The sequence below is a fragment of the Podarcis erhardii genome (genome assembly GCF_964252035.2).
Source record: "Podarcis erhardii genome assembly, chromosome: 10".
Lineage (NCBI taxonomy): Eukaryota > Metazoa > Chordata > Lepidosauria > Squamata > Lacertidae > Podarcis > Podarcis erhardii.
The window spans coordinates 41,708,799-41,735,460 of NC_138500.1; the positions used below are offsets into that span (position 1 = coordinate 41,708,799).

General features: G+C 38.5%; 1 protein-coding gene across 3 annotated transcripts in view; it reads right to left on the reverse strand.

Annotated features, from left to right (window-relative positions):
* Positions 1–26,662, reverse strand: part of PTPRQ (protein tyrosine phosphatase receptor type Q) — a 106,604-nt gene that overhangs the window by 24,817 nt on the left and 55,125 nt on the right. For all 3 annotated transcript variants that reach the window (XM_081878558.1, XM_081878557.1, XM_081878556.1), the window contains exons 41-53: positions 25,720–25,871; positions 24,511–24,652; positions 23,681–23,953; positions 20,367–20,693; positions 15,138–15,259; positions 11,517–11,703; positions 8,464–8,708; positions 7,983–8,049; positions 5,980–6,135; positions 3,595–3,817; positions 2,611–2,684; positions 1,639–1,738; positions 549–677 (exon numbers count right to left, since the gene is read on the reverse strand). In XM_081878558.1, coding sequence (XP_081734684.1) covers positions 549–677; positions 1,639–1,738; positions 2,611–2,684; positions 3,595–3,817; positions 5,980–6,135; positions 7,983–8,049; positions 8,464–8,708; positions 11,517–11,703; positions 15,138–15,259; positions 20,367–20,693; positions 23,681–23,953; positions 24,511–24,652; positions 25,720–25,871 — 2,197 coding nt within the window. The remainder of the gene's footprint in view (positions 1–548; positions 678–1,638; positions 1,739–2,610; positions 2,685–3,594; positions 3,818–5,979; positions 6,136–7,982; positions 8,050–8,463; positions 8,709–11,516; positions 11,704–15,137; positions 15,260–20,366; positions 20,694–23,680; positions 23,954–24,510; positions 24,653–25,719; positions 25,872–26,662) is intronic.

Below are 26,662 nucleotides of genomic sequence, written 5' to 3' on the forward strand. Positions count from 1 at the left end.
CCTGTGAGATATATTAGACTGGCCCAAAGTCATTCAGTGAACTTTATGGCTGAGCAGGGATTTTAACCCAGGGTTTTCCTGGTCCAGATTGAATTATCAATCCAGCACAACAAACTGGCTTTAGTGCTGACAGATTTTTGAAAGCTGGTCACGTAGCGTAGGGTGACATGTTATCAAATGACTCTGAGTCAAAGTGAACAATCAGCAATATGCTCCTACAGTATTAAGAGTGTGCATATTAAGTCTTCAATAAAACACTTAATGTCAGAGAGATTACACTTGTAATGATAAAAATAAACAAACAAGGAGCAAATGTTCTTGGCAGAATTATATAACGGTTTGCATTTTGGTCTTGTTCCAAAGTGGGGAAGAAAAAGTGATTTTCTGAATTCCTGAGAGAAGTGTCTGGAGGTCACCCTTTGAAAAAGGATCTTTGTGACCTGTGTAAATAAGAACACCACAAAACACTTCCAAACAAGTAAAAGGTCACAATGGGGTCATGACTGCAGACCCCCAGAACTACTGTTTTGCCTACGGAGTATGCCTACCGTGTAAATCTCTCATCCTTCATTTCCAGGTCTGCCACTGTGATCAACTGATCTAGTTTGAATTTGGTGTCAATAATTTCTGCATCCCGTGGAGAGTATGTGCCTCCTTCTTTTTGCTTTTGGCGAATTCTAAGACAAAAACCATAGGAAAATGAATAAGAAAGAACATTCAGTGTTATTCCAAATTCACTGGACCTTTAATAAAGTATGTATTTATGCTTTCAAAGTGCTAGTAGTATGAAAACGAGAAGAAAGTTAAAAAGTCACAATCTGCAAATGCCAGTAATTGTTATCTATTTCTTGGCATTGCTGTTGTGATTTGTTACAGCATATTTCCTAGCATTTTTGCATATCAAATTAAGATAGAAAAACTGAGATTTCTATTTTTCTGTGTAACACAAGAAAATGGGCTTTCAATCAAATTTAGCAGCATGATGACAAATTAAATATATTACCCACACACCCCAAAACATTACTTTACAAAAATTAAAAACACATATCTTATAATTATATAAGATATTGTATAATTATATAAAAAAAACCATCTTAAAATTCTTGGTTGCTGCTGCTACACAATCAGCTTCCTTGTTTGTAACAGTTCTATTGATTTCTTCTAACATTGACCCTCCTGTGTCATAGACCAGAATTGAGTAGAGGTTGACAGCAGTGACCACAATTCTGTTCAGGCTGATTTGTACAGATTGAATTCAGTAAATAATGAGGAAGGACCCTTAATTTTTCCAGTTCCTAACACAATTTCTACACTTCACAGAATCATAAAACTGTAGTGTTAGAAGGGACCCTGAGGATCATCTGGTCCAATTCCCTGCAATGCAGGAATATGCAGCTGACCCATATGGGGATCAAACCTGTTTGTTTATAAACAAAGAAACAAAGAAACAAATAAAAAGAATAAGACTTGAGTAAATCCATCTCCAAAAACACAGCAATACATTGCTATACTTCTCTGATGTGTCTTACTCCTGCTTTCCAATATGGGACCCAGTGGGGGGCGGAATTAATTAATTTCAATGAATGAGCAATTTAAATTCAAGGATAATTCAGTAGAAACAAGTGGAGATGCACATACCTTGCAAAAGCATAAATTGCAGCCACAAGGAGAATTACAGATAGTATGCACAATGTAACTGCAAGTATTATTTCTACAGCTCTTTCAGAAAGCCCATCACCTGTAATATAAAGGAAACCCAATGGGAATTGAAACATTAAAGACAGACTATGATGGCAATACATGGCTTAGTTTTGTAAACACGTTTTATGCAAAGTGCTTCTGCTAAATTTGCCTAAGCGCACACCATCACAGATTTTAGCAGAGTCCAAAATGTTTTTATTTTAAGGATCGTCTACTGTCAATGTGATCACCACAGTTTCCCTAATGCAATTATATCAGTAGGGTTGTGCTGTGCAGAAGATTCAGGGTGGCTTATGGACAAACAAAAAATGGAAATGCACAAGTGCCCACCTTTCAAATTAATATCATGAGTTACTGCATGCTTGTAGCTCCTCAAAGGAAGCTGAGACAGGACACCAGTATGAGCATATAACTGGGAGGTTGCATAGTCCCAGTCTAAGCAAGACAGCAGTTAGTGGTGCTGCCACAGATGCACAAGGACTTTTTGCCTTTGCTGTTATGAGCCATAGTTTCATCCTACAAAAGGTTTCTACAGCTCTGGTGGCAGACAGATGGGGAAAGACCATTCTGAGACATCCTAGGGGCTGTTTGAGCAGTTCTGAACATAACAAAACGGTGACATTACCTGCAAGTGACCCTGGGTGGGACCTTGCATGTTAAGCTGTCAAGCACCCCTTGCAACATCTGAAGAAGAACTTGTGTGAGATAGATAGGCAGGCTGGACAGGGGAATTGGAGCTGTGAAAATCAATACAATCCTGCACCTTGATTTTTCTGTAGTGTGCATGCAAATGACATTCCCATAGCAACTGGGACATGGCCACAGGTTTAGCATGGCTGTTGTTTTTGCACAAGTTGTACAGAAAACTTGGTAATGCTACAGTAAGAAAGCATAGTGACTTCCCTTTACCTAAAGTTTTGATGGGATCAGAGTAGTCTGAATCTGTAAATTGTCCTTTTATATTTGTAGCTCTGAACTTAAATCTGCAAAAGAAATATAAATAAGTTAGAGAACAGGAACTACCATGGCCAGATCAGTGATTCTTTTCACACAGAATTTATACTGTATCTAGAAGCATCCAGAACAAATTCCAAGGCAAAATGAATCAAAGTCATTTATGACTTACAAGTTACAGGTTTGGGGATATTTATTTATAGGTGTATGCTGCTTTTCCCAAACTGGTCTGCAATTAATATCCTTAATATTATGTGTTCCTTGACTGAATGGAGGAGGCCAGCAGAGGGGCATACATAGGGCTCCCATTCCCCATAATAGCTGATTTGTTATGTAGGTCTCAATCATACCCTTCTAAAAAGATATGGAATGCAGGTCACACATACTTGCAAGAGTGGGGTCTAAGATCCATTTGTGTTATCTTCTTAAAGGAGGAGGTCAGTTAATACTTGGATTAGGAGAAATTTTGCTCTGAGATAAGATCTCTGTTGTCTGCCTGTCTCTGTTTCAGCACAAAAATGTCTCCAATAACTTACAGAAAGTGATCCATGTCTGGATGCTTGAGGTACAGTTTACACATACTGCTAAGTCAAACGATAGCTAACCAATGGTTTGTTTTGCTCAGAGTTTCATCCGAACCTAGGCAAACCTACTAACTTGCTACCCACCCATCCCATGTACTGGTAAACAAATGAAAAGCACTGCAAGGCCCCCATGCTCTAGACATTTTCATAGTACACAGAAAAGGGATGGCAGGTTTCAAAAACAGATAACTTTCTAATTTTGTTGCAGCTAATATTTGTTACAGCTAATTTTGTTGCAGCTAATATTGCCACTTTTTAAATGGGCCTTAAAAGAGTGGCCCATGTCTTTGTCCTAGTATTCTGCTATTTGCTTATTATCCATTATGCAGATAGAAAAACTGAGTAATATACTTACAAGTACTGTCTCCTGGGCTTCAGCGGGCCATTACAGATTTTTTCTTCACTGCCTGGTATCATACATGTACTATCAGCCCCAATTACATATACATCATCTTTGCTGCTCAGCCCTTCATTTCCTTCTGTACATGGTGGGTTTGGAAAGCCCTCATTTACAAAATACGGTCTTGGTTTTCTGAAGTAGGCATCATACCACTTGGTTACATTGCCATCATGCTGAGCTAAAGTAAGAAAAAAATGATGATATTTTATATTCTGAATACATCACAAAATAAAATTGGTATCTGAAGAAGTGGTATCTGAAGAAGTGTGCATGCACACAAAAGCTCATACCAATAACAAACTTAGTTGGTCTCTAAGGTGCTACTGGAAGGATTTTTTTAATTTTGTTTTGACTACAGCAGACCAACACGGCGACCTACCTGTAACTATAATAAAATTAAAACAAAATAAAAAAAATCCTTCCAGTAGCACCTTAAAGACCAACTAAGTTAGTTCTAGGTATGAGCTTTCGTGTGCATGCACACTTCTTCAGATACACTGAAACAGAAGTCACCAGACCCTTCTATATAGTGAGAAGGTGGGGAGGGGTATTACTCAGAAGGGTGGTGGGAATGGGTGATTGGCAGATAGCTGTGATGAGCCTGTTGACGACTCTTAACGACTGCAATAGGTCTTACAGGAAAAAGCAAGGGATGAGAAGGTGAAAAATGGCTTTGTCATGTATAATGAGATAAGAATCCAATGTCTCACTATATAGAAGGGTCTGGTGACTTCTGTTTCAGTGTATCTGAAGAAGTGTGCATGCACACGAAAGCTCATACCTAGAACTAACTTAGTTGGTCTTTAAGGTGCTACTGGAAGGAATTTTTTTATTTTGTTTTGACTATGGCAGACCAACACGGCTAGCCATCTGTAACTATAATAAAATTAGATAGTCAAATAATTCTGTGAACATATTCTATGGAATAGAAAAAGACACAGAACTGTGTAACTTCATTTATCTTCCTATGGAAGAAAGTACAACTTCTATCTATAAAATCTGCAAGATAGATTGAACGAATACAATTCATTTTAAAATGTAAAGTACAAAGTAATGTTGAAACGTTGCTTCAACAATGTAAAGAAACTGACAGAATTATATTAAGTTCTATCCTGGGCAGCAATGGAGAGGCCCAGAACCCATGAAGACTTGGAAGATTGCTCTTTCCCCTGGCACCCCCTGTCCCTGGGCCCTGGCTCCCTCCTCTCATTCCTGTATTCAGAGCTCCTGCTTCAAGAATAGGAGGGGGAGATATAAGGAGCAAGTAATCACTCAGGAAATCAGATGGCACCATGCTCTGCTGACCTGAGGCATCTTTCTTTCCTTTACATTGAAAGGGCCTCATCAGCAGTGCTCTCCAGCCTACGAAACTCCCTCTCTAGGTATGCATAATAGGCCTCATAAGCACCAGCCTACAAAAAAAGCCCCAGAAGGCCAATTTTTCCTAGTTGGCTTTTAGTTAGGATGATTTTAAGCTGCCTACTGTTTTAGAACAGTGGTTTCAGTCCGTTAGTTTAAAATTGTTTGACTGTTTTATGCTGGACTGTAAACTGTTTTAATTTGTTGTTACTGCTCCTTGTTTGTGAAACCTGCGTTTCTGTTTTGTTTCATTTTGCAAGCTGCCTAGAAAGGACCTTGCCCAATAGCAAGGATGTGCAAACTCAGCCCCAGAGGCCAAATGCACCCCCAGGCCTATCTCTGGGCCCCTTGGGACTCTCCCCAGACCCAGCTGGACTCTTCACTTGCTGTGCATCATTAACAGCTTGAGTGCTTTTGCCTGGCTGGAATGTGTCCTTGAACTGTGATATTGCCTCTTGCTTGCCTGGATGGAGGATAGAGAGAGATGCACAAAATTAACATTCAATGCTTTGCTGACTTCTATCCTCCATCCAGGCATGTAGCTTCTGGTTGACTGCCCAGAGACAAATGTGGCCCTCAGTTCTATAGGGTGGGCTAGAAATCTTGTAATTGTGTGTGTGTACACACACATACACACACACACACATTTTCCAGATTTTGGCACATGAAAAGTCCATAAAACATTGATTAACATTTGTTCTGTGCCCAGAAAGCACAGGTCGGAGTGGTTTATCTTTCCTTGCCCTGCTGCTTTCCGCCAGAAAGCACTAAATCGGAGCAAATGTTAATTTGGAGAAAAACCAATTGATGATTGCTCTGATTAAGCAGTAAAGATCAGGTTTCGCTAGGAGAAAGCGGTGGGCTAAATGCAAATCCGGATGAGCCCTAAGCCTGCACATTCAAATAAAGCAAAAGGACAGAACAAAGTAGAAAAAAATGAACATCCCTATCTTTACATTTAAGGGGAAAATATTTCTCTACCTCCAGCTTCTGCAACAAGAATTTGTATTTTCTTGATGGGCCCATGGTCATCATTATAATAGCAAACTGGCATACGAATAGTAATTGTTGTAGCAGTGACGAGCATTCCACTGGTATCATAAACGGGCACTGGCTTCTTGCTAGGCCTTGGTGGTTCTGTTTTGAGACAAATATATGTTGTGATGCTGTTCTGTTCAACAGTCTTTTTACATCTACTACTGAGTCAAGTAGTTTTCTACTTAATTAAAATCCCCTTGATGAGGGCTTCCAGATGGGAGCTGAATATTGCAAAGAAGTCATTAAGATATTGCGAACAGGTTGTTAGCAATATTTATTTTTAACTTACTGGGTTTCCTCCAGAATGGGTAAATCTAGATTAAATGGGGGATGATGACACATGCTGGCATTTTAATACAAATAATATTGTGTGAACCATAAAAAAAACCTCACATGCATGAGGAGCACTGATCCCATTACAAACACCCAATATTGTTCGAATAGTTCAGTTATATAAACCCATGATCCAAGGCAGCAGACCATTCAGAACTTCACCACAGCAGCCACTAAAATTGCTATTCAATCCTTTTTGTTTAAGGATGGCACCAAAATTGCTATTCATCCTTTTTGTTTAAGGATGGCAAGGTAAGGGCAATTGCCCCTTGCAGGATTGAAAAAGTGGTTGGAGCTATAGGATGATTATGCTATAAAATCAGAGGTGGACAATTCCTCCCCCCGCCCCCATTAATGGCCACATCAGTTGAAGGCACTCTTGGGGGGGCCACATGACAGCTTGGTGTAGGCTGGGGAGGTGGTATTAAGCATGGCCAGAGATATCCCACACTCTATAAAATCTCAAGAGATTAAAAAAAATGGTGTGTCTTATATACATTTCTGAAGTCCTGGGCCACTCCCACTCCCAATGTTATTGGCAGTCTAAACTTCCAAGCTGCGAATCATGACTCTGAGTTTAAGGGCCAATGGCAGAGGTCCAAATCCTGAAATGTTCTGTGATTATATATTGTGTATCGAATCAGAACACAGGGGCTCAGAATCCTTAGTCCAGACTCAAGCTCAGGCAAAAACAGACCACAGAATACATAATAGTATGGAGTATTGATATGAGAGAGAGTGTGTGTGTGCATATGGGGCTGCAGTGGTGACTGGTGGGGCTGAACATTTGGGGCGCTCCTGTCTTCTGAAAGCAGTACTGCTGCTTACCTCAAATATTTCAGGTCAAATACTTATGGTGTAGCTTTGGTTCTTAAATACAAATAAACATATTAAATCCTTCTAGAGCAAACTGAAAAAACCTCTAATGCAAATTGCCCAATTCAAAATAAAAATTTCCCAGAAAACTCACAGCATAATGTTATAGCTAGAAAATATTAAAATAATGTACATTCCTATACCATCATAATTACTTGGACATGCATCTCACTGGTTTCAATGGGACATAATTCTTAGTAAAGCTGCTTACGATTGCAGCCTTAATGTAAATGATAAATATATCAATTTAGAATCATGGCTTCTTTTCCAGAACCTAATATTAATTTACCTTAGCTACATCACAGGTACTGCTCAACATTAGTGCAAATAATTAATATAACTCAAGTTAGCATGAGGATGGGAATGGGAAACAGTTGATAACACCATCTAGGACTGTGGTTCCCAACACACCCCATGGGGGGCAACTTGATTTTTAAGGGGGGCAATTTGAGAATGAGTTATTAACAGTTAATGGCCTTTTAGGCTTCCTCCATGTGAATAGTTCACTTTTTGAATAATAAGAATTATATGTCACAGGGGGTGAGTATCAAGATTTTAGAGATGCCTAGGTGGGGCATGGCCAAAAAAAAAAAAAAAAAAAAAAAAGGTTGGGAACCACTGACCTAGGATGTGCGTAAGAGAATAGTTTTGGTTTGGTTTTTAAAAAAACAAGCTGACTTCACATTTCTTTTGCATTATCTTTATTTTAAAACTATGAAATCATTACATGAACCTACCTTTAATGTCTGTTGTGATTTTAAGTTGGATTTTTGGCCCTGCACCAGCACCATTGATTGCATAAACCTAAATAAAAATGTTTAAATTATATATATTTTCCTATATCTCAATCTGTTTACCTTAATCATAATCAACCTACATTAACTTGGACTTATTTCATGCATGTACACACACGGGGTGTGTGTGGAAGAGTAGTTAAATTCTACTTGAGTAAAGTAAGACTTTGACACTTCACTGAAATCAGTGGAGCTTACTTCTAAGGGTACAGGTCAAGACTGGCCCTATATTATTTTGCTGACTACTATGCATTAATTGCATGTAGTGTGATAGATATATATATACACACAGACATAATAAACATAATAATTGGAAATCAAGTCATGCATTAATTAATAACTTTTAAACCACTCCACAGTAAAGTGCTCTGGCTTAGCTTTACTACTGATTGTGTTAAAGAAAAAGACACAAAGTTCAACTTACACTGATATTATATGTATGTCCCCCTTTTAGTCCCTCTATCAAAGCAGTGACTGACTTGTTTGTCCTGTCAATAACACTTAAATTATAGATCTGGAAGACTGTTGGGTCATCTTCTTTGTATACCATTGCCTGATATACTTGAATATTTCCACTGTGTTCAGATGGTGATATAAACGTCACTTGAAATTTTGTTACTTCATCGGGTATCTTCTGAAATGTTATGTTGTTAAGTGGGTCTCTGGGCACTGAAAGAATGTTCAACGATTTGTTTTTAAAATTACAATTATATTTATTTATTTGCTATATTTATATTTCTTATATATATAATTTTTTATTCGTTAATCGACACACAAAAAGAGTGAGAAACACAAGCAAGACATAGACAAAGAAAACCTACACCAAACGCCAACATAAAAAAGTACACAAAACCACTGTTCTTACAATACTTCTATAACATAGCTATTTCTTTCAGGACTTCCTTCAGCTTGGCCGCAAATCATTCGAAGCAATAAAAAAAGTTACACGTTCCGTCGTTTATATTGTCATTGTATCTAATTTTGTTTTCTATTTACTTTAAACAATAACCCATGATCTTTCACAGTGCATCTTTAAAACCCTTTAGCGTTATTTGACCTTCACTAATACATTCCAGATAATCTACATACTTTCCCCAATCTTTGATGAACACTTGGTCTTTCCTATATCTAATTTTCCCCGTTAGTTTATCAAGCTCTGCATATTCCGATAATTTGGATCTCCACTCTCCCACTGTTGGAGTTTCTTGCTGTTTCCACCTCTGGGCTATTAGCACCCTTGCAGCCGTTACCGCATAGTATACCAATTTGCTATCTTCTTTCTTTATCTCTTGTTGTAATATTCCTAATAGAAAGATTTCGGGTTTCTTTAAAAACGTGTATTTTAGTATCTTTTTTAATTCCGTATAGACTTTCTCCCAAAACTGCTTAACCCTTCCACACTCCCACCACATGTGGTAAAAGGAGCCCTCTGCATCTTTACACCTCCAGCACTTGTTGTCTACCTTATACATTTTTGAGAGTTTCATGGGTGTCAAGTGCCATCTGTAGAACATCTTCATAACATTCTCCCTTATTACAATACACGCCGTGAAATTCAACCCGTCCTTCCAAAATCTTTCCCAATCCTCAAATTGTATACTGTGCCCTATGTCCTTTGCCCAGCGGATCATCACAGATTTGACCTCCTCATCTCCTAAATTCCAATCTAACAACATCTTATACATCTTTGATATAGTTTTCGTTTTGCTATTTATTATCTCCGTCTGGAAATTAGAGTCTTTATCCGCATAGCCTCTTTCTCTAATGTCTTTGTTGAACATCTGATTCACCTGTTGATGGTGAAGCCAGTCATAAACATGTTCTTTTATTTGTTCATAAGATTTAGTTCTCCATTTCCCATCTACCTTCGATACTAGCTGATTGTATGTTGCCCAGTTTTTCCTCATGTTGGTAGTTTTTATGCTTGTTATTTCAAGAGGTGATAACCAGTGTGGTGTTTTCGGCTCTAACACGTTTTTATATCTTTCCCACACTTCAATTAGCGGCCCTCTGAAGATATGATTACCAAACCCCTTGTGTGCTTTCATCTTATCCTTCCATAAGTAGGCGTGCCAACCAAAAAAGTTATCGAAGCCCTCAAGATCGAGTAGCTCCGTATTCTCCAACTTAACCCAGTCTTTTTGCCAACTTAAGCATGATGCCTCGTAATATAATCTCAAATCTGGCAGGGCAAAGCCCCCCCTTTCCTTTACATCTGTCAATAATTTAAATTGTATTCTGGGTCTTTTGCCCTGCCATATATATCTCGAGACTATCCTCTGCCATTCCTTAAAGATCTTATTCCCCTTTATTATAGGGATGGTCTGAAATAAAAACATTAGTCTTGGTAGTACATTCATCTTAATTATATTAATTCTTCCCCACAATGACAGTTTCAGCCGTCCCCATTTTTCTAAATCTCTCTTTATTTCCCTCCATATCGGCTCGTAATTGTTTTTATATAAGTCTATATTTTTAGGTGTTAGCCAGATACCGAGGTATTTAACTTTTTTGGCCATCTCTATCTGTGATTGCTGTTGAATTAATTCTGTTGTTCTTGAATCTATATTTTTGCCTATCATCTTTGTTTTTGTTTTATTTAATTTAAACCCCGCAACCTCTCCAAATAATTCTATTTCTTTCAATATCTCTCCTATTGAAGTTACTGGGTCTTCTGTCATTACTACTAGATCATCTGCGAATGCTTTTGTTTTATAAATATTCTGACCTAAGATCACTCCCTTTATATTCTCATTTTGCCTTATTGAATTAATGAATTGCTATATTTATATTTCAGCTACGTTTGGATCTCAGTTTACATGTACATCTAAACTCACATGTGATTTTGGACACGTTGGTCTTGCAATTGCTCTTTTTAGGTTTCGGTTAAAAACAAACCACAAGCCTTAGGAGTCTTTGCAAAAAATGCAAATACTAGTAAACATCCAGCTTCTAAAAAATTGCAGAGGAAAAGATTTAAGCTGCATTCAGATGTGGGGTTTATTGCATTAGTTTTACTGATTATAATGGCAGCTTCTGCCCTGATTTCAAATGTGCCTTTTATACTGCCGTACCTTTGTTTTTTGTTATGGCAGAGTGGCATTCACAAATCTGAGACCAGTAAAGAACTTCAAGCATCCTTTTCAACTTCAGTGCCCATTAAAGACTATGTGCAGAAACCCAACTCATCATTCCTTTCCCCTGAAATTGCATCCCAAATGCCTCGCTTGCCACTGCTTAGGGCTGTCACTTTTATGAGCAGTGGCTATACGCCTGTAGCAAGGACATAACAGGCAGAAGTTAAGAGGAGAAGCTGTTTCATAGTAGTGATGGCTGTTCTAGAGTTACTATGGCCGAAAGGAATGGTGGTATTTCCTGATGTCATAAACTTCATTTACAACATAGAAAAATTAATTGCTTCACATTTTCTTTTTCCAAACAGATACTAAGAACAACAACAAAAAGGAAACAGCTTACCTGCTTCAAAAGTGGAAACAATGACTGCAGGGCTAGATTTGCCTTCAATATGTGCAGCATGGATATCTCCAGTAAAAGCAGTGACCACTACAGAATACCTTGTAAATGCCCTTAAACCTGAAACATCAAGATTTTTGTCCTCATCGTTTGTTTTGACGAATGAAGCTTTATAGTCATCAGTATCTACCTATACAAAGCAAAAACAAACAAAGCAAAATTAGGGCAATATTTAACAGAACGGTGTAGCATTATGGCATATAGGCAATACAGTGGTACCTCGGGTTAAGTACTTAATTCGTTCCAGAGGTCCGTTCTTAACCTGAAACTGTTCTTAACCTGAAGCACCACTTTAGCTAATGGGGTCTCCTGCTGCTGCTGTGCCGCCGGAGCACGAGGTACAGTGGTACCTCGGGTTACATACACTTCAGGTTACATATGCTTCAGGTTCCAGACTCTGATAACCCAGAAATAGTACCTCGGGTTAAGAACTTTGCTTCAGGATGAGAACAGAAATCGTGGTCCGGCGGCACGGCAGCAGCAGGAGGCCCCACTAGCTAAAGTGGTGCTTCAGGTTAAGAACAGTTTCAGGTTAAGTACGGACCTCTGGAACAAATTAAGTACTTAACCCAAGGTACCACTGTATGTCATGAAATGGAAAGCCGGGTTACCATCTACCTGCTGTTTCTCATTTAAAACTGCAATGAATATATAGCTAGCCTGCATTTGTGGTGTTCTGAACTGGAGAGTCTTGCTTTTCCTTACTCAGGAATCTGTAAGAACACCCTCATGCTGCCCTTTGACGTGGGGTGTATGAAAAGGAACTCTGTCCTTTCCATAGAGTGCCACCAGTAACTGTAGGTGTTGTTGCAAGAGGAAAACTAGATCGTATGCGGAAAACTCAGAAAGCTGTTATTGTCACTGAGTGTTCCTGAACTGCATAGGATAAACCACCATGTGACCCTACCTCGTGCTTCTGGTGTCAAAACAACAGCACCAGAAGACACAAGCAAATCCCAAGACCTAAGCGGCAGTAAAAAATAGCTCAGCCAACAAATGAGTAAATATAATCTGATATAAAATCCTTTCTTTGTGACTATCCTTCCTCATGCACCAATTTTGTTTATCTGTGATGCAACAGAAAATAAGAAGTATGAATCTCTACACTCGCAGTCCCCAGTGGGTCAAGTGTGCAGTAGATGCAGCTGCTAACACATTAAGGTAGGTCAAACATATATTTTCTTTGACAGATGTGCCTTAGTATCCCCACTGAGAGTTAACCTTAACTAAAGATTCTGATCTACTAAACAGACACTCATTTCCTGGGATGACCATCAAGAAACAGTACTGAACTCTTTTGACCCCTCCCAAGTGGTCCTTTTATTCGCAATGGCCTGGTTAAAAACCATAGTTTATTGGCTCAATGAGAATGAGCAGTATGCTCATGGTGCAGGCTGCTCAAGCTAGAGTTGTAGCATGGGCAGGACTGGGGGCGGGGAGGCATCACCCTGGGCGCAGTTTTTTGGGAGACGTACCCTGTCAGGACGTCATGAGCTGTTGCGTACTTCTCACGCCACCCTCCAGCTGCAGGGCGGGTGAGAAGGACACAACAGGCATGTGCCCTGCCAGCCCTGCGCCACTTTTATGAGTCTCACAAAGTGGCGCTGGACCCACAGGACACCATGAGTGTGTCCTTCAAATGGCCAGGCTCACCACTGCATGGCTGGGCAGGCAGCACAGGGCGAGCCCCAATTTGCTCAAGTGGATGGGGGTCATTCTGGCAGTGCTCCCACCCTGGCAGCTAGCAGGAAACATTTCACTGCTGGCTCAAGTACTCTAGTACCATTCCTTCCTTGCTGCACTGTGAATGAAACAAGCCAAAGTCTAGCTTGGATCATCCAAACCCAGACTTGTGGTTTGTTTTTTTTCCAAAAGAAAAAACAAGGAGCCCGGGTTTGCACAACACAAAAAAAATCTGATTCCTGTTTTATTCACAGTGCTGCATTGGCAGCAGGAGTGGTAGAGAAGAATTGAGTGTACACAACAGGCAACGGCTGCAAACTAGTAACTCATTTCCCCTGGAGCAGATTAAGGCTGTTGCATTTTCATCCATTCCTTCCACTGGAGAAAAAAATACTGATTTGAACAAGTATATTCAGGTTAAGAAGATATTGCTGGGGGAAGGGGGGGCAGTGCAGGGAACAGAGAGTTGAGAGCAGATGAACAAGTTATAAATTCCTGTTCAGTATGGAAACATAGCGGGTGGCCTCAGTCCTGCAGCCCCCCCCCCCCAAAAAAAAAACCCACACAAAAAAAGCAATGAGAGGGAAGAGTGGCTGAAAAAAGCAGATAAATTCCAAAAGAATGATAAAGAAGAAGAAGAAGAAGAAGAAGAAGAAGAAGAAGAAGAAGAAGAAGAAGAAGAAGAAGGCACTGTTTTCTGTTCACCAGACCTAAATAAGGTTCTGCACAATGCAGATAAAAATTGGCCGGATCAGGTTCTTTAGGAATAATTTACATGCAAGCTCAAAAGAAGGCTAAAACAACTGTAACTTCCGTATATCAGCATAGTAAAAAATATTTTAAAATATACAGAATAGGGAAGATTTGGCTTTTGTTTTAAAAACAGTCTTAAAGTTTTTACATCTACAATGAAAGTCTCACTAACTAACTAAAATGTTAACATGGGAATTTTGCTAAATACAGCTTGTTTTTGGACCCTGAAGCAGTAACTCTGTTTCCCTAAAGAGTAACAAAATTTTATTCCAGGATTTTCACTACAGACAGATGGATAGTTTTATTGAAGCAGCGGTGGACCTGTCTATATAGACTTAACACCTGTAGGTACTGATCACATAGAAGACAGTGCTTAACAAGAAACCATTCTTTAAAAATAAAGCTATATACTCAGTGCTTTTCTTCCTGAGGGTTCTCAAGGGTACGCAGTACTGGCACCTTTTTTGCTAGAATAAAAGCACTGGTTAAAAGTGTGGCACTTACCGTTAACAACTTCATGGTGAGTACCAGCACTTTTTTCCTAGCACCCCATATATCCCTCCACAATGGTACCTTGGTTCTCAAACTTAATCCATTCCAGGAGTCCGTTCAACTCCCGAAAACCATTAAAAAATCAAGGCGTGGCTTCCAATTGGCTGCAGGAGCTTCCTGCACTCAATCAGAAGCTGTGGAAGCTACATCAGATGTTCGGCTTCCGAAAAATGTTCGCAAACCGGAACACTCACTTCTGGGTTTGTGGCATTCAGGAGCTGATTTGTTTGGGAGCCAAGTCATTTGAGTACCAAGGTACCACTGTACTGGTATATATGACTTGCTTTTTCTGCATTGTCCCATCTGTGACTACACATCTTCTCCAGCTATAGTTGATCACTACCTTAGATTGCTGGTCCTTCTGACTAACTGTACCACCTTGCAATGTTTCCCTCACCACAGGTTTCCCTCGTAATGTTTCCCTCAGCATTCAGGAGAAGAACTTTCAAGATAATAATTGTTATTTCTAGATAAGCCCTCTGCTTCAGGATCTTTCTTTAGAAATTAAGCACTAAATTTATGTAAGGTATCAGATTGTACCATTAATAGTCAGAGAGAAAAAAAGCAGTGGCTTACTGAGGTAATGTCGATGAGGTAAAATGTTGGTCCAGTAATGACGACAGGCTCACTCCAGCTAATATTAATGCTGTAAGGAGATGTAACTACCACAGTTACATTTTCAGGAGGAGCATCTGGAACTGGAGAAAAAGTAGAAAACAAATCAGGAAATACAGTTAGCTCTCAAAAACATTTCATTCGGTACAAGTTTAGTAAGAACAATAAATGGTATTCACACTTCTTCTTTTTTTTGGCCCTGTCACAGCATTATGCCCCTGTCATAGAAAAAGTCTCCATATATTGATTTTAATTGCAGCCAAATTAGAAATCTAGGAACTGTATGTGTGATAATTGTATCACCCAAAATCTAGCAATATAGTTTTGTGGCAGTCAACAAAGGTCCAGTAAAATTGGACTCTAATCAACATTTTAACAAAATATTATAAAATGTGTTTTATGGCAGTCACATTACTTGTGTGGTATCCAACTAAGTCATACTCACAGTAGTCCCACCGGAAACAATGGGCATGGCTGTTGATTTCAATGAGTCTACTCTGAGTGTAATTAACATTCGCTATCACGTGTAAAGGGAACACATGCCGTACATAAATATGGATATTCATATTTAAAATAACAAACTGGTTTAATTTAGGGGTAGCCAACTTAGTACCCTCCAGATATTGGGAACTACAATCCTCCTCAACCCCAGCCAGACTGGTTAATGGTCAAGGATGGTGGGAGTTGAAGTCTACAACATCTGAAGGTCACCATATTGGCCACCTCTGATGAATTTCCTCTGATGAAAAAATGAATTTTCTGCCAATACAGTAATGCTTCCTTCAACAGTTATTCCTTTACTGAAAATGCAGGGATATTTGCATAGTAGTATTAACTGCCCCTCTGTAAAAAATCTATACCATGAGGCAAGTTTAACATAAATGGTGATAAGGATGGTAAAACAAGTGGTGTAATAGCATCTGGTGGTAGTTTGTGGAGCAATAGTATACTGTTGTCCTTGGTAGGTCAACCAAATTCACATCATTCTCCACAGGTAGCGGAAGTTCCATTATTTCTCTCTCAGTGATCAGTGCTTCATATTATTGAGAGTAGAACAATGATCAGGTAGCCTCTTTACAAAATTAATGGGGAAGGTGAAGAATAATGTAGAAAAAGTTTGTTTCTTTAAGAGTAAGCAACTAAAAATCAATTAATTCTTTAAGATAGAATGATGGGAACAAATGACTTGATCACTTTATAAAGTAGTGTAATGTGTAAAATTGTCCATTTAAAGATACTTATTCCTATGTTATCATGGCGGAAAAATGATATATTTTAGACTTTTAAAAATTAACTCCTTTCTGCAAGCTTTGTTAGAAGCAAGCTGTGTTGATATTTCCTTCCTTATCTTATTTCTTTACACAGAACATCCAGAATGAATTCTTTCCAAACGGAAATCTGAAATACAATATTGCATGTGCATAGCCTCTCCTAATGGCCTCTGCTAATGTCTGTTAGGATAGTCCCGATACTGTCCATGCCTTTGAAGTTCCATTGATATTAATGAGATTAGGGGTTGTTCATGGGACCTTTTGGGCCAGCCCATGCAATCTTACTGGCCGAGCTGGCTTTGTGTAAGCAGACTGGCCATGCTCTAAGCTCAGCCTGAACCAGTTTTGGGGAACCTGATTGCAACTGTAGCGTTTGGTGAATTGTAGTTAAGAATCAAAGCTGATTGGAGTGGAGTTTGTCCTGTGGCAGTAAGCTTGTGGCAGTCAGTGTCTATATGGCCAGCTCAGACTGTGGCAGCATATCTGGAAATCAACACAGGCTGAGTGAAAACCACAGCTGCCACAGACTCAAAAGGATGCACATCTAGACACTTCCATATAAATGCATTCAGGATCAGGATGTGAATGCATTTAAAACTCTTCATCTAAAGTGCCAAGACATCCCTTCACAACTTTCATCATAGCTGAAGAATGTTCAACAAACTAACTTTCTGATATTTATATATATAGATATATATAAATATATATATAAGTAAAACATGACTAGAAATTGGAAATCTGTTAGCTTCAGTCTAGCAGCCTTACAACAAACATATTACACAAACAATTTTTGTGCCAATGGTAGCTGTCACATACTGATTTAAGATTGTTTGTGAAATGAGTCTAGTCGGTAATGGGGCAAGATATCACCATACCCTTTCTCTTATAAATCACAGCAATTTACTCAGTAGGAATGACCTAGTCTTATTCACTCGTTCCCCTATAATCCAATCACTTCCTCTCATGAGCACTTTTCTCCTGGTTTTCACAATAATGCATTTTCTGTAACTAATAACCATCATTTCCTGATTATCATGCTTCTATGCTTGCACAGGAATGTGGGTCTTATGGAGGTCAGGGTCATTTTTTCCCATCCATCTGTGTCCTGATGGTGAGGCAGAAGTTAAGTTTGTTAGCTGGAAGGTACGTCTGGATAGCTTATCATTTTACAGAGCCACTCATCAAAAAGCAAAACTGATCCTCTGATGCTCAAATGCATCCTCTGACTCCAGCACTTTGGTAGGGCTTATGTTGGCACAGGATCTTTTTTAAAAAAGAAAGCAAGGCAAGTTATCATGTGCCTTTAAACGTAAATACATGCCTGCATTTTTACAACACTAACATTTTACATACAATAAGATTACTTGAACAAATATTTTAAAATAAATATTAGATTAGATTGTAGTATTTTTCAAAGGCAAAATTCTCATAATATAACTTCAGTGGAAGTTTATTGGTCATACCAATGTCCTTGTTCTGGGCAATTTTGATGAGCAAAGTTGTTATACGAACTCCTAGACCTTGCAAAGCATCCTGGGGGCAATATAGGTAGAAGAAAGTGACCAAACATATGACTGCAGCTGAGGAGGTCTGGCTTATGCACCTCTCTGTAGTCCTGGCTTGCTTTATTTTTGCATCCTGTCTACAATTGTTCATGTGCTGCTCTTGTCAGCCTTTGCATCCTCAAGAAAAATAAGGAAAGAATGATGAACAGACTCAATTGACTGCAATCTTTAAATTTGCTTGTCAGTAAGCTCAACAATGTGTATCTAGAAACAGGGCAACGGCGTCCTGAATTGCTCAAATGAAACATTTAATGATGGAGAAACAATAACCCTTGTACAGGGATGATGAAGGCAGAATGAGTGTATGGAAGGGAGTAATGATTGCACCCTACCCAAACCTATACATCCCACTTTCTGAACAGCATCCACATATGTATAAACTGTAGCTACAAAGCCTTTATCTACCCAGTCTATAGTCTGTCCCATGCAGAAAGCCTCAAGAGTTTAAAGCTATGAATTTATATATAGCTCAAGCACTGTGCACAGCTAGCTGGACATATGGAGATCATGGGCAAAACCATGATCCTGAGACTCTCATCCTATGTTCATTCTGTTTACATTGTCATCTGCATTGGACCAATGGTTCTCACAATGCATTGGAAGAAACTATACAAGCAGATTTAGGTTCAAGTTGGGTTGAATGTTATCTTAAGAATCGAAGCAAGACACAGCCACTGTTCCTAGGGTTACTAACTTGGAATGGAGGTAGAGTTCATGTGCCCTTAGCATTGTGTGAAAAGCAGAAAAGTAGGCAAAGCTCACTGACTACGTAACAGAGAAAGCTTTGCTATACATAAACCGACTTCAAAGCAACCAGTGCCTAAAGAGGAGAGAGCCACAATCTTTAATAGCTATTAAAAAGAGGGAATTTCAGTATGGTCAGGTTTTCTCACAAGTCTACGACAAGCTGCAGCTGTCAAAAATTCTCCTTTTCTGAACCAAAGTTATGGTTTAATATCATGGTAACGGCAAAGTTTGATTCTTTAGAAAACAGATCCCATTGCAAAGTGGACTTGTATAATTTATCAGCAATGCAATAACACTGCCATCAAGCTATTTTATGAGACAGAAAGACAGTTCCTAAGAGGACAATCTATAAAACAGAAGGCTGAGTACTCTATCTAACTATGGGAGCAAAACTAGCATTGGTGACTATTTAATAATAAGTATCATTATCCCTACCTCTGTGTAAACATGTACTGAATCTTTCCAAAATTGCTAATGTTTTTAAAATGTAAGAAAATCAATTTTAACTTTACCACGCAATTGTCACAGACATAGCATGCATGAGCTGAACCCTGCACTTTCTACTTTGTAATTGCATCATGGCCACAATCCTAAATATCCAACTGATTTAGCCTGTTGAATGATAGAACCACCCAAAAGCCTTTTAAAATTCACTCTATCCAAAAATCAATTTCAACGTTTGGTATGAGCTTTTAAAAGGGAGATACTGTTAGTGCTTGTGAAATTTTAAAGCTTAGTGTACAAAAATCCCAAATTAAACAACTGCTAAAATAGTAGATTATTAAAGCAAACAGTGACTTGATTGTTTTGGATTTTTCTAGCTAACATTTCCTTGAAAAACTCCTAAGAGAGGATTGCTGAGCACACACACACAAAAAACACCTTGCCATTTTCTATAGGGAGGGAATGTGAAATATGTTTTCCCTCTTATTTTAAACAATTTATACAGTCTGAAAATATCTAGATTCAGCAGCTGCTTTGGATAATGACCACAACAAGCAGCTGTTAAGATCTACAAGTGAGACTTTTTTCTCAGAATTGCTGACTACGAATACATTCTCCTGTATATTTCTTCAGAGAACTGGGAATGGTAAGGTTAATTAAAAAAATTAAATCTTCCCATTACACCAAGCTTGTATGTAATAAATGTTCACTAATATCAACTGCACATTATGTTTATGCTTTGAATATGGACTTCCATGATTTTGCTAATGTTTTTAGGTGGAAAATGAAGTAGTCATGGAAAACAGAAAAAAAAAATGCTAACTTCAATGCAATATGATTGCTGTCAGACCCTCTTCCTCTTTCATGACTATTGTATACGGTCTACTGCATGCTTAATTCCTGACATATGCAGCACTTATGAATTCCTGAGGATGTAACTGGATACAATTGAATAATACAAGTTCTTACAGGCAATGGATTTTTAACAATGCTTATATACTTGATTGCATTTTACATTTGAATATCCAGAGAGACACATCGGGGTACCATTGATAAATTCAAGGTAGCTGTATCATCAACTGTGCATGGTTTGAATTATTCCAGACCTTTATAGATTTGGTGTCCATGTAAAACTAAGATGTATGATAGTCATTCTTACTTACAGCCAGGAAGAGTTTGTGTAGAAATCCATGGTGAAGAGGTGCCAAAACCAGCATTCGTACTAGCAGAAACTCTAAATCTATACCATCTAAATTTTTTCAGGTCATAGACTGTTTCCTCTGACAAAGTGCCAACAGTATATGAATATTGCTCCTGCTCATATTCAATACATTCAGCAGCTTCCCAGTTGTTGCAATGGATAGATCGTAACTGCGCAGTAATCTTGTAGTTTTGAAAGTAGCCAAAGATAGTAACTGGCATTCTCCATCTCAAGGTCACACTTGTTGATTGTATGCTTGAAAACGAAATATCTCTGGGAGCGCTGGGAGCTAAAAATAATTTTTGAAATGTTATGTACCACACGTTACAGTAAGCAATCAATAGCTTGTGCTTATTGTTGAAAACAGGGTTATGCTAAACACAACTGCAGTTAAAGATGGTTTAATTGTTTCTCTCTATAAATTGGTAATGATTTGTGTGTTTTGAGAATGATATACATTGGCACACATAAGGGATATTTCCCCTTAAAATCTTTCTGAAAACATCATTCTTTAAAGGGTCCTTGACATTTCTAGAGGTCATTGGAGATTTATGGTCTTACTTACATTTGTGTTACAAAAGAATACTTGATGAATAGATGTTGGGACCTTTAGGTGGACTGATGAAAAATGTTTGTCCATACCAGATGATTCATGAATGTGAACTTTGCTTGCATAAGAATATTTAGTAAAGTGGTCATCACCGAATCACGATGGCTGAGTCATGTTTATAAATTTTGAGTAAGCTGCAGGATTACACTGGGAAGCATTCAAACTAGGAACATCTGTACGTTTAAAAAAACATTGCTTCTTTGGCTTGGGGTTCATAAGTGTGGAAGAACAAGTATCTGCTTCCTTGAACAAAATATATTTCAATCCTGTTCGTATCTGTAACCTTGGAACATAATTGTTTTGAAGTTGTCTAATCTGTTGCATATAACACTTTATCAAAGATGTTACATCACTGAAGGTCAGTATTAGGCCATTTCAGTTGTCTGGTGTATCTATCTCAAGTATTTACAGACACATTTTGTATAAACTGTATGTGATATTTATATAGAGGAAAGCGAAATTTGGAATACAATTCACATGCAAGTTAATTTAGTCCAAGAACCTCTGTGTCTTCAAAGAACACAAATGGCCAGCCATAGCAGGAACTTTGCCACACTTTGGGCATCTACAAAAAGAGCCTCCATAATTACAGAGTCAGATGTCCAGGGAACCATCAAATTGAACCCCACAGCAGCAACATATATTGCAGTTCAGAAGTGAACTGTTGCTAGGAAATAAGACCCACTGAATACAATGATACTTATTCTGTAAAAGCCCTATTAAGTAAACATCTAGGGAATTCATAAAACAGTATGGAAGTACAGATGTACCCGAAGACTTTTAGCACATGGGGGCAGATCAACATTCACAGAGGAATATGTGAACAAATGTATTTCCTTCCCTGGAACAAAAGGGGGAAATAGACTGGGTTGTATATATTTCTTACATAGTGAACCAGACCTCAGGAGGGCTAGATACATTTTTAAAGACTGTATTATCAATATGGTAGTTTAAAGGAGTCACAAAAGAACCCCAGTTAAAAGATAGCCAGGACAAAAAAAAGTTTGCTGAATACTCCTTTTTCCTACCAAAGTCTTCGTTAAATATAATATTCGAAAGATGCCTCTCCTCAAAGCAGAAAGAAAACTTTGTATAATTGGAAGATTTGTCTTAAATCCTTCTTTGCTCAATTGCCTTAATATGATTGCCTGTTTGCTGTTTCTATACATATTATGATTGTTAGGTTTATCACAACTTAATTCAGTTTAAGATGGATTGTGGAGAAAATGATTTATTAGGATATTAGGGTGTGGTATCTAGATTAACTGCAATAAGTACTTTACCAAAGCATGAATATGAGGGCCATTTGCTTCCTTTTATTGAAAGGGAGTGTACAAAGACTATATGCAAAATAATAATAATATTATTTAGAACTGAATAGAACTGCAACCTTCAATGGAAGTACACAGTTTATCAGGCCATGACTTGGGAATCTGGAAGGAATGGAAAGGACATGGGTATGTTGGCTGCATTCAGACCATGTTTTTAAATATAACCTTTTCAAATTGGTGTAAAAAAATAAAATGCAATGGTTGCAGCAAGAAAACAACAGCAATGTTGCAAATGCAACGGACATACCCAGCAGGCAAAGGCTGCCATTAAAGCAGTAAGGCACTGGATCCAATGGTGCCTTTCTATTCATGGAAGGGTTGAAGCAATTTCCACAAATTCCCCAACTGCTCTGCAGTCCCTTGCACCATTTCCCACACTTTTTCAGAGAGCCTCCCTCACAAAATTTGGAGTGCGTGTGTATGCGAGTACCGAAATCATTAAAGGCATGGACTAATAGAAAAGAGATTTACCTAGCACCTAAATCTCATTACATGCCATTACTGACATGTGATCAACCTACGTAAGGGCTATATGGGGTCTCAAACTGTGAACTCCACCTGAACCCCTGTGACCAGGCCTTTAGCACCTGACCTCATAAGCACTTCACTCCAATAAGAGTTGAACTCTCCACCTTTTGTGAGAAATGTCCATGCTCTGCAACACCCAGGGGCTATACTAGGGGATGCCAGTATAGAGATCAGTTGGGCTCTGCCCATTGCTTAAAACAATCAAACAGTACTTCCAGAGCTGCTGTTCAGAGATTTTCCAATGAGGCAGTGAACCTAATTTGATTTCACTTGGTGTCAAAAATAAATGCTTTGGCAGTGACTCAGTGTTGGCTGTGTGTCTGTGACTAACATAGACCACCATAAATAAGAAGCTGAGAACAACTATAAAACTGTTTCCATTCCTAATCACAAGTCTCCAGTTTCAAGTGGTAGCAACTCAATGGAAAGCAATTCATGTAAACATATATTTAAGAATATGTTGACCTAATAATGACCATTTTCTTCTTGTTGTTACTCCTGGCATTTAGGCCAGAATATGCTTATTTGAAAATAAGTGCCACTGCTTTCAATAAAATACTAACTTTCCAGTAAATTCATTAAAATAGAAAATCATAACTAACACAGCAGAAATCTAAGTTATTTTCATAATGTGGCTTTGCTCCTTTTACCACACTTCTAACAATATCCTAGTTCTTAGTCCATGAATTCGTAAGAATATCCTCTTGAGATATGAGAAACAAATTCATGGATTGGGATAGCCTAGCAAATGTGAGTAGGGAAAATATTATTTACATCAAGTGCAATTGTAACCACAAGAATTGTTACCTGTTTCTGGAAATGTGCTGGCATTGCATAGCTGCTCTTTTCCATCCCCGGCAGCTGTCACAGCCTGTATTTTAAACTGGTAAGAGGTATTTGATAACAAGTCTCTGAAAGTATGCACTGTTTCATTATCAGAAGACAAGATTGTTGAATTCTTTCCAAATGTTATGATGTAATGGGTAATAATCCCATTTGCCTTCAAAGGAGGGTCCCACTGGACTAGGACTGACTGCCAACTGGTTGCAGTACATTGGATATTCTGGACAATATCTGGAGCTTCAAAGAGAAACATGCACCATAGGTTAACATTCCTACAAAACTGAAAGGGCAGTTGCATTAGAGTATACTTCAGTAAGAGCATGGTAATGTTACAACCAAGGGGCAAGCATTCCAGCTATTTGAGATGACAGCATAACTAGAGCTCTTGACGAGAGAGCTATCGAGGGAAGGCCTTGGTTTAGCACTGTGCCACAATGCAAAGAGAAAGAGGGACAATAGACTTACACAAATGGGTTTCAACAAGCAACAGGTGGGTTAATGACAGCTTTCATGAATTTTGTTGCACAAGGGACAAGGATCTCAACTAAGATGATAACCTGTCTGCTTACAGAGGAGTCCTCCCAGTCCATCTGATGTAGGAAACTGAAGGAAGCCAAGGTTGACAAGTTGAGAGACAGTATGCTCCTATGACAGACAGCCTACTTGGTAGGAGAGGTAAAAGTCCTAAACCAACTTCTGAAAACGAACTTGCCCTGGATTGCCCCATAACTTAAGGTTTCTTAAGTGTGCAGGGAGAAAACCCCCAAATAGTATTACATTTCAAGCAAGCTAACCTGATTCCATTGTGGTCAGCTGAACAAGATTGCTGAATTGATTGCCGTTTCCAACTTTTGTGAATGCAGAAACACTGATGAAGTAAGTGTTGAATGGTTCTAGTCCAAGAATATTAGCTTCATTGTGTGAACCTGAAATGTTCTTAGATGAAGAAAGCAATTACTATAAAATTGCTATTTTTGCCAGATTTTCCACAGAATTGAAAACAGAGACTTGTTGCACCTTAAAGACTAACAAATTAAATACAGTGGTACCTCAGGTTAAGTTCTTAATTCGTTCTGGAGGTCCGTACTTAACCTGAAACTGTTCTTAACCTGATGCACCACTTTAGCTAATGGGGCCTCCTGCTGCTGCTGCGCCGCCGCAGCCCGATTTCTGTTCTCATCCTGAAGCAAAGTTCTTAACCCGAAGCACTATTTCTGGGTTAGCGGAGTCTTTAACCTGAAGCGTATGTAACCTAAGGTAGCACTGTATGGCATTAGCTTTCATGAATTAGAGTCCATTTTGTTAGATGAATGACACGTTAGGCTCAGTTGGCTGGGTATATATGGAATTGTAGGGGGGAATGGAAACAATGGAGTCAAATCACAATTAAATGCCATAAGTACAGCCCGTGACAATTCAATTTAAGGACCATTCACAACAGCAATAACTGGCATCATCCTAGTACTGCTAAGTTCATTCATATCAAGGGAATGGACAGGGCCTTGTGGACTATATTCACAGGCCAGGTGGGTGTAATCAGTCCCATGGGCCAAAGCTTCCTCACTGCTTGTTTATTTAGTCTATCCCCCCAAAAAATTCTTAAGGTGTGACTCCCTGTCCAATAAACTGGATGAAATGTTATTGTAAAATATAAACTAACCCAATTCACCACTGCTCATACATATATAGGCAAGTCTGTAAAGGCACGAATTATGGAAATGAGAAGTGTCCAGGTTAAAAAATAACCTTCTTTGATTTACTTTGTACAACTGCCTTAAATTCACAAAGGGCATGTGAACGATTTAAAGCAAATCCAAGAAATTGGGAGCACTTTCCTTTCAAAAATTTCTTGCATGAAATCTACAAACTCCTTTTTATAGTGGGCATAGTTCAGAGTAGTTTTGAGGTCTTATTTCCTAGTAACAGTTCAGTCCTGAACCGCAAAATATATCTTAATTAATAATATTAATTATATGTGTGAATATAACATTAGGGTTACAAACCTGATAAAATGTAGTTTGACTGCAGTTATCCAAAATGTTAAAAACATATCTTTGAATAACACCATTTGGTTGAGGGCTTGGATTCCATTTCAGCCATACAGAATTAGATGTGTAATTGGCAATTGTCAGGTTCTCGGGAGGAGCCAGTGGAACTATGAAAATAAACATCATTTAACTGTAACACTGTATATCCTACTTGTACATACAGATATTTTGTAAAAGCAATTCACTCTTAGAGATTTGACATGCATTCATTTAACATCTTTCAGACCAATGTAGCAATGCTATTAGTTCTGTTAGGATAATTGTTCTTTCAACCTGTTTGATATGTTTTTCAGAGATGTATGTTTCTGTAAAGAGTAATTGTAAGAAACTGGAAGATCTATTTATTTTCACTGCTAAACAAATAATAACAATCAAATTTCAGGCAAAGAGAAAATTAGTCAGCTGAACCGCTAAGTCAAATCAATTAAAATAAACTTCTAGTCTTGTTCCTAAGACTTGCCATGCCACCTTGCAAGTGATTTGCTTGGGGAATACCAGCTATGTTGGTACCTCACACATTATAGTGCAAATATATCATTGGAGAGGCTTCACTTTGCTAAAAAAAACACCCACTCAAGAGTCTAAAAGAGAAGTTACATTGTGTGATTTTGCAGTACTTGACTTTCATCTAGAGGAAGGGCTAAAAGAACACCTTAAAATAGATCTCCCTACATTCTTAATCTGTGTAACAAGTAGAATATTTTACCTTCCTTTTCAGTAAAGCATACCGTAATCTGGATAGGAGGGACGCGGGTGGCGCTGTGGGTTAAACCACAGAGCCTAGGACTTGCTAATCAGAAGGTCGGCAGTTCAAATCCCTGCGACGGGGTGAGCTCCTGTTGTGCGGTCCCTGCTCCTGCCCACCCAGCAGTTCAAAAGCACGTCAAAGTGCAAGTAG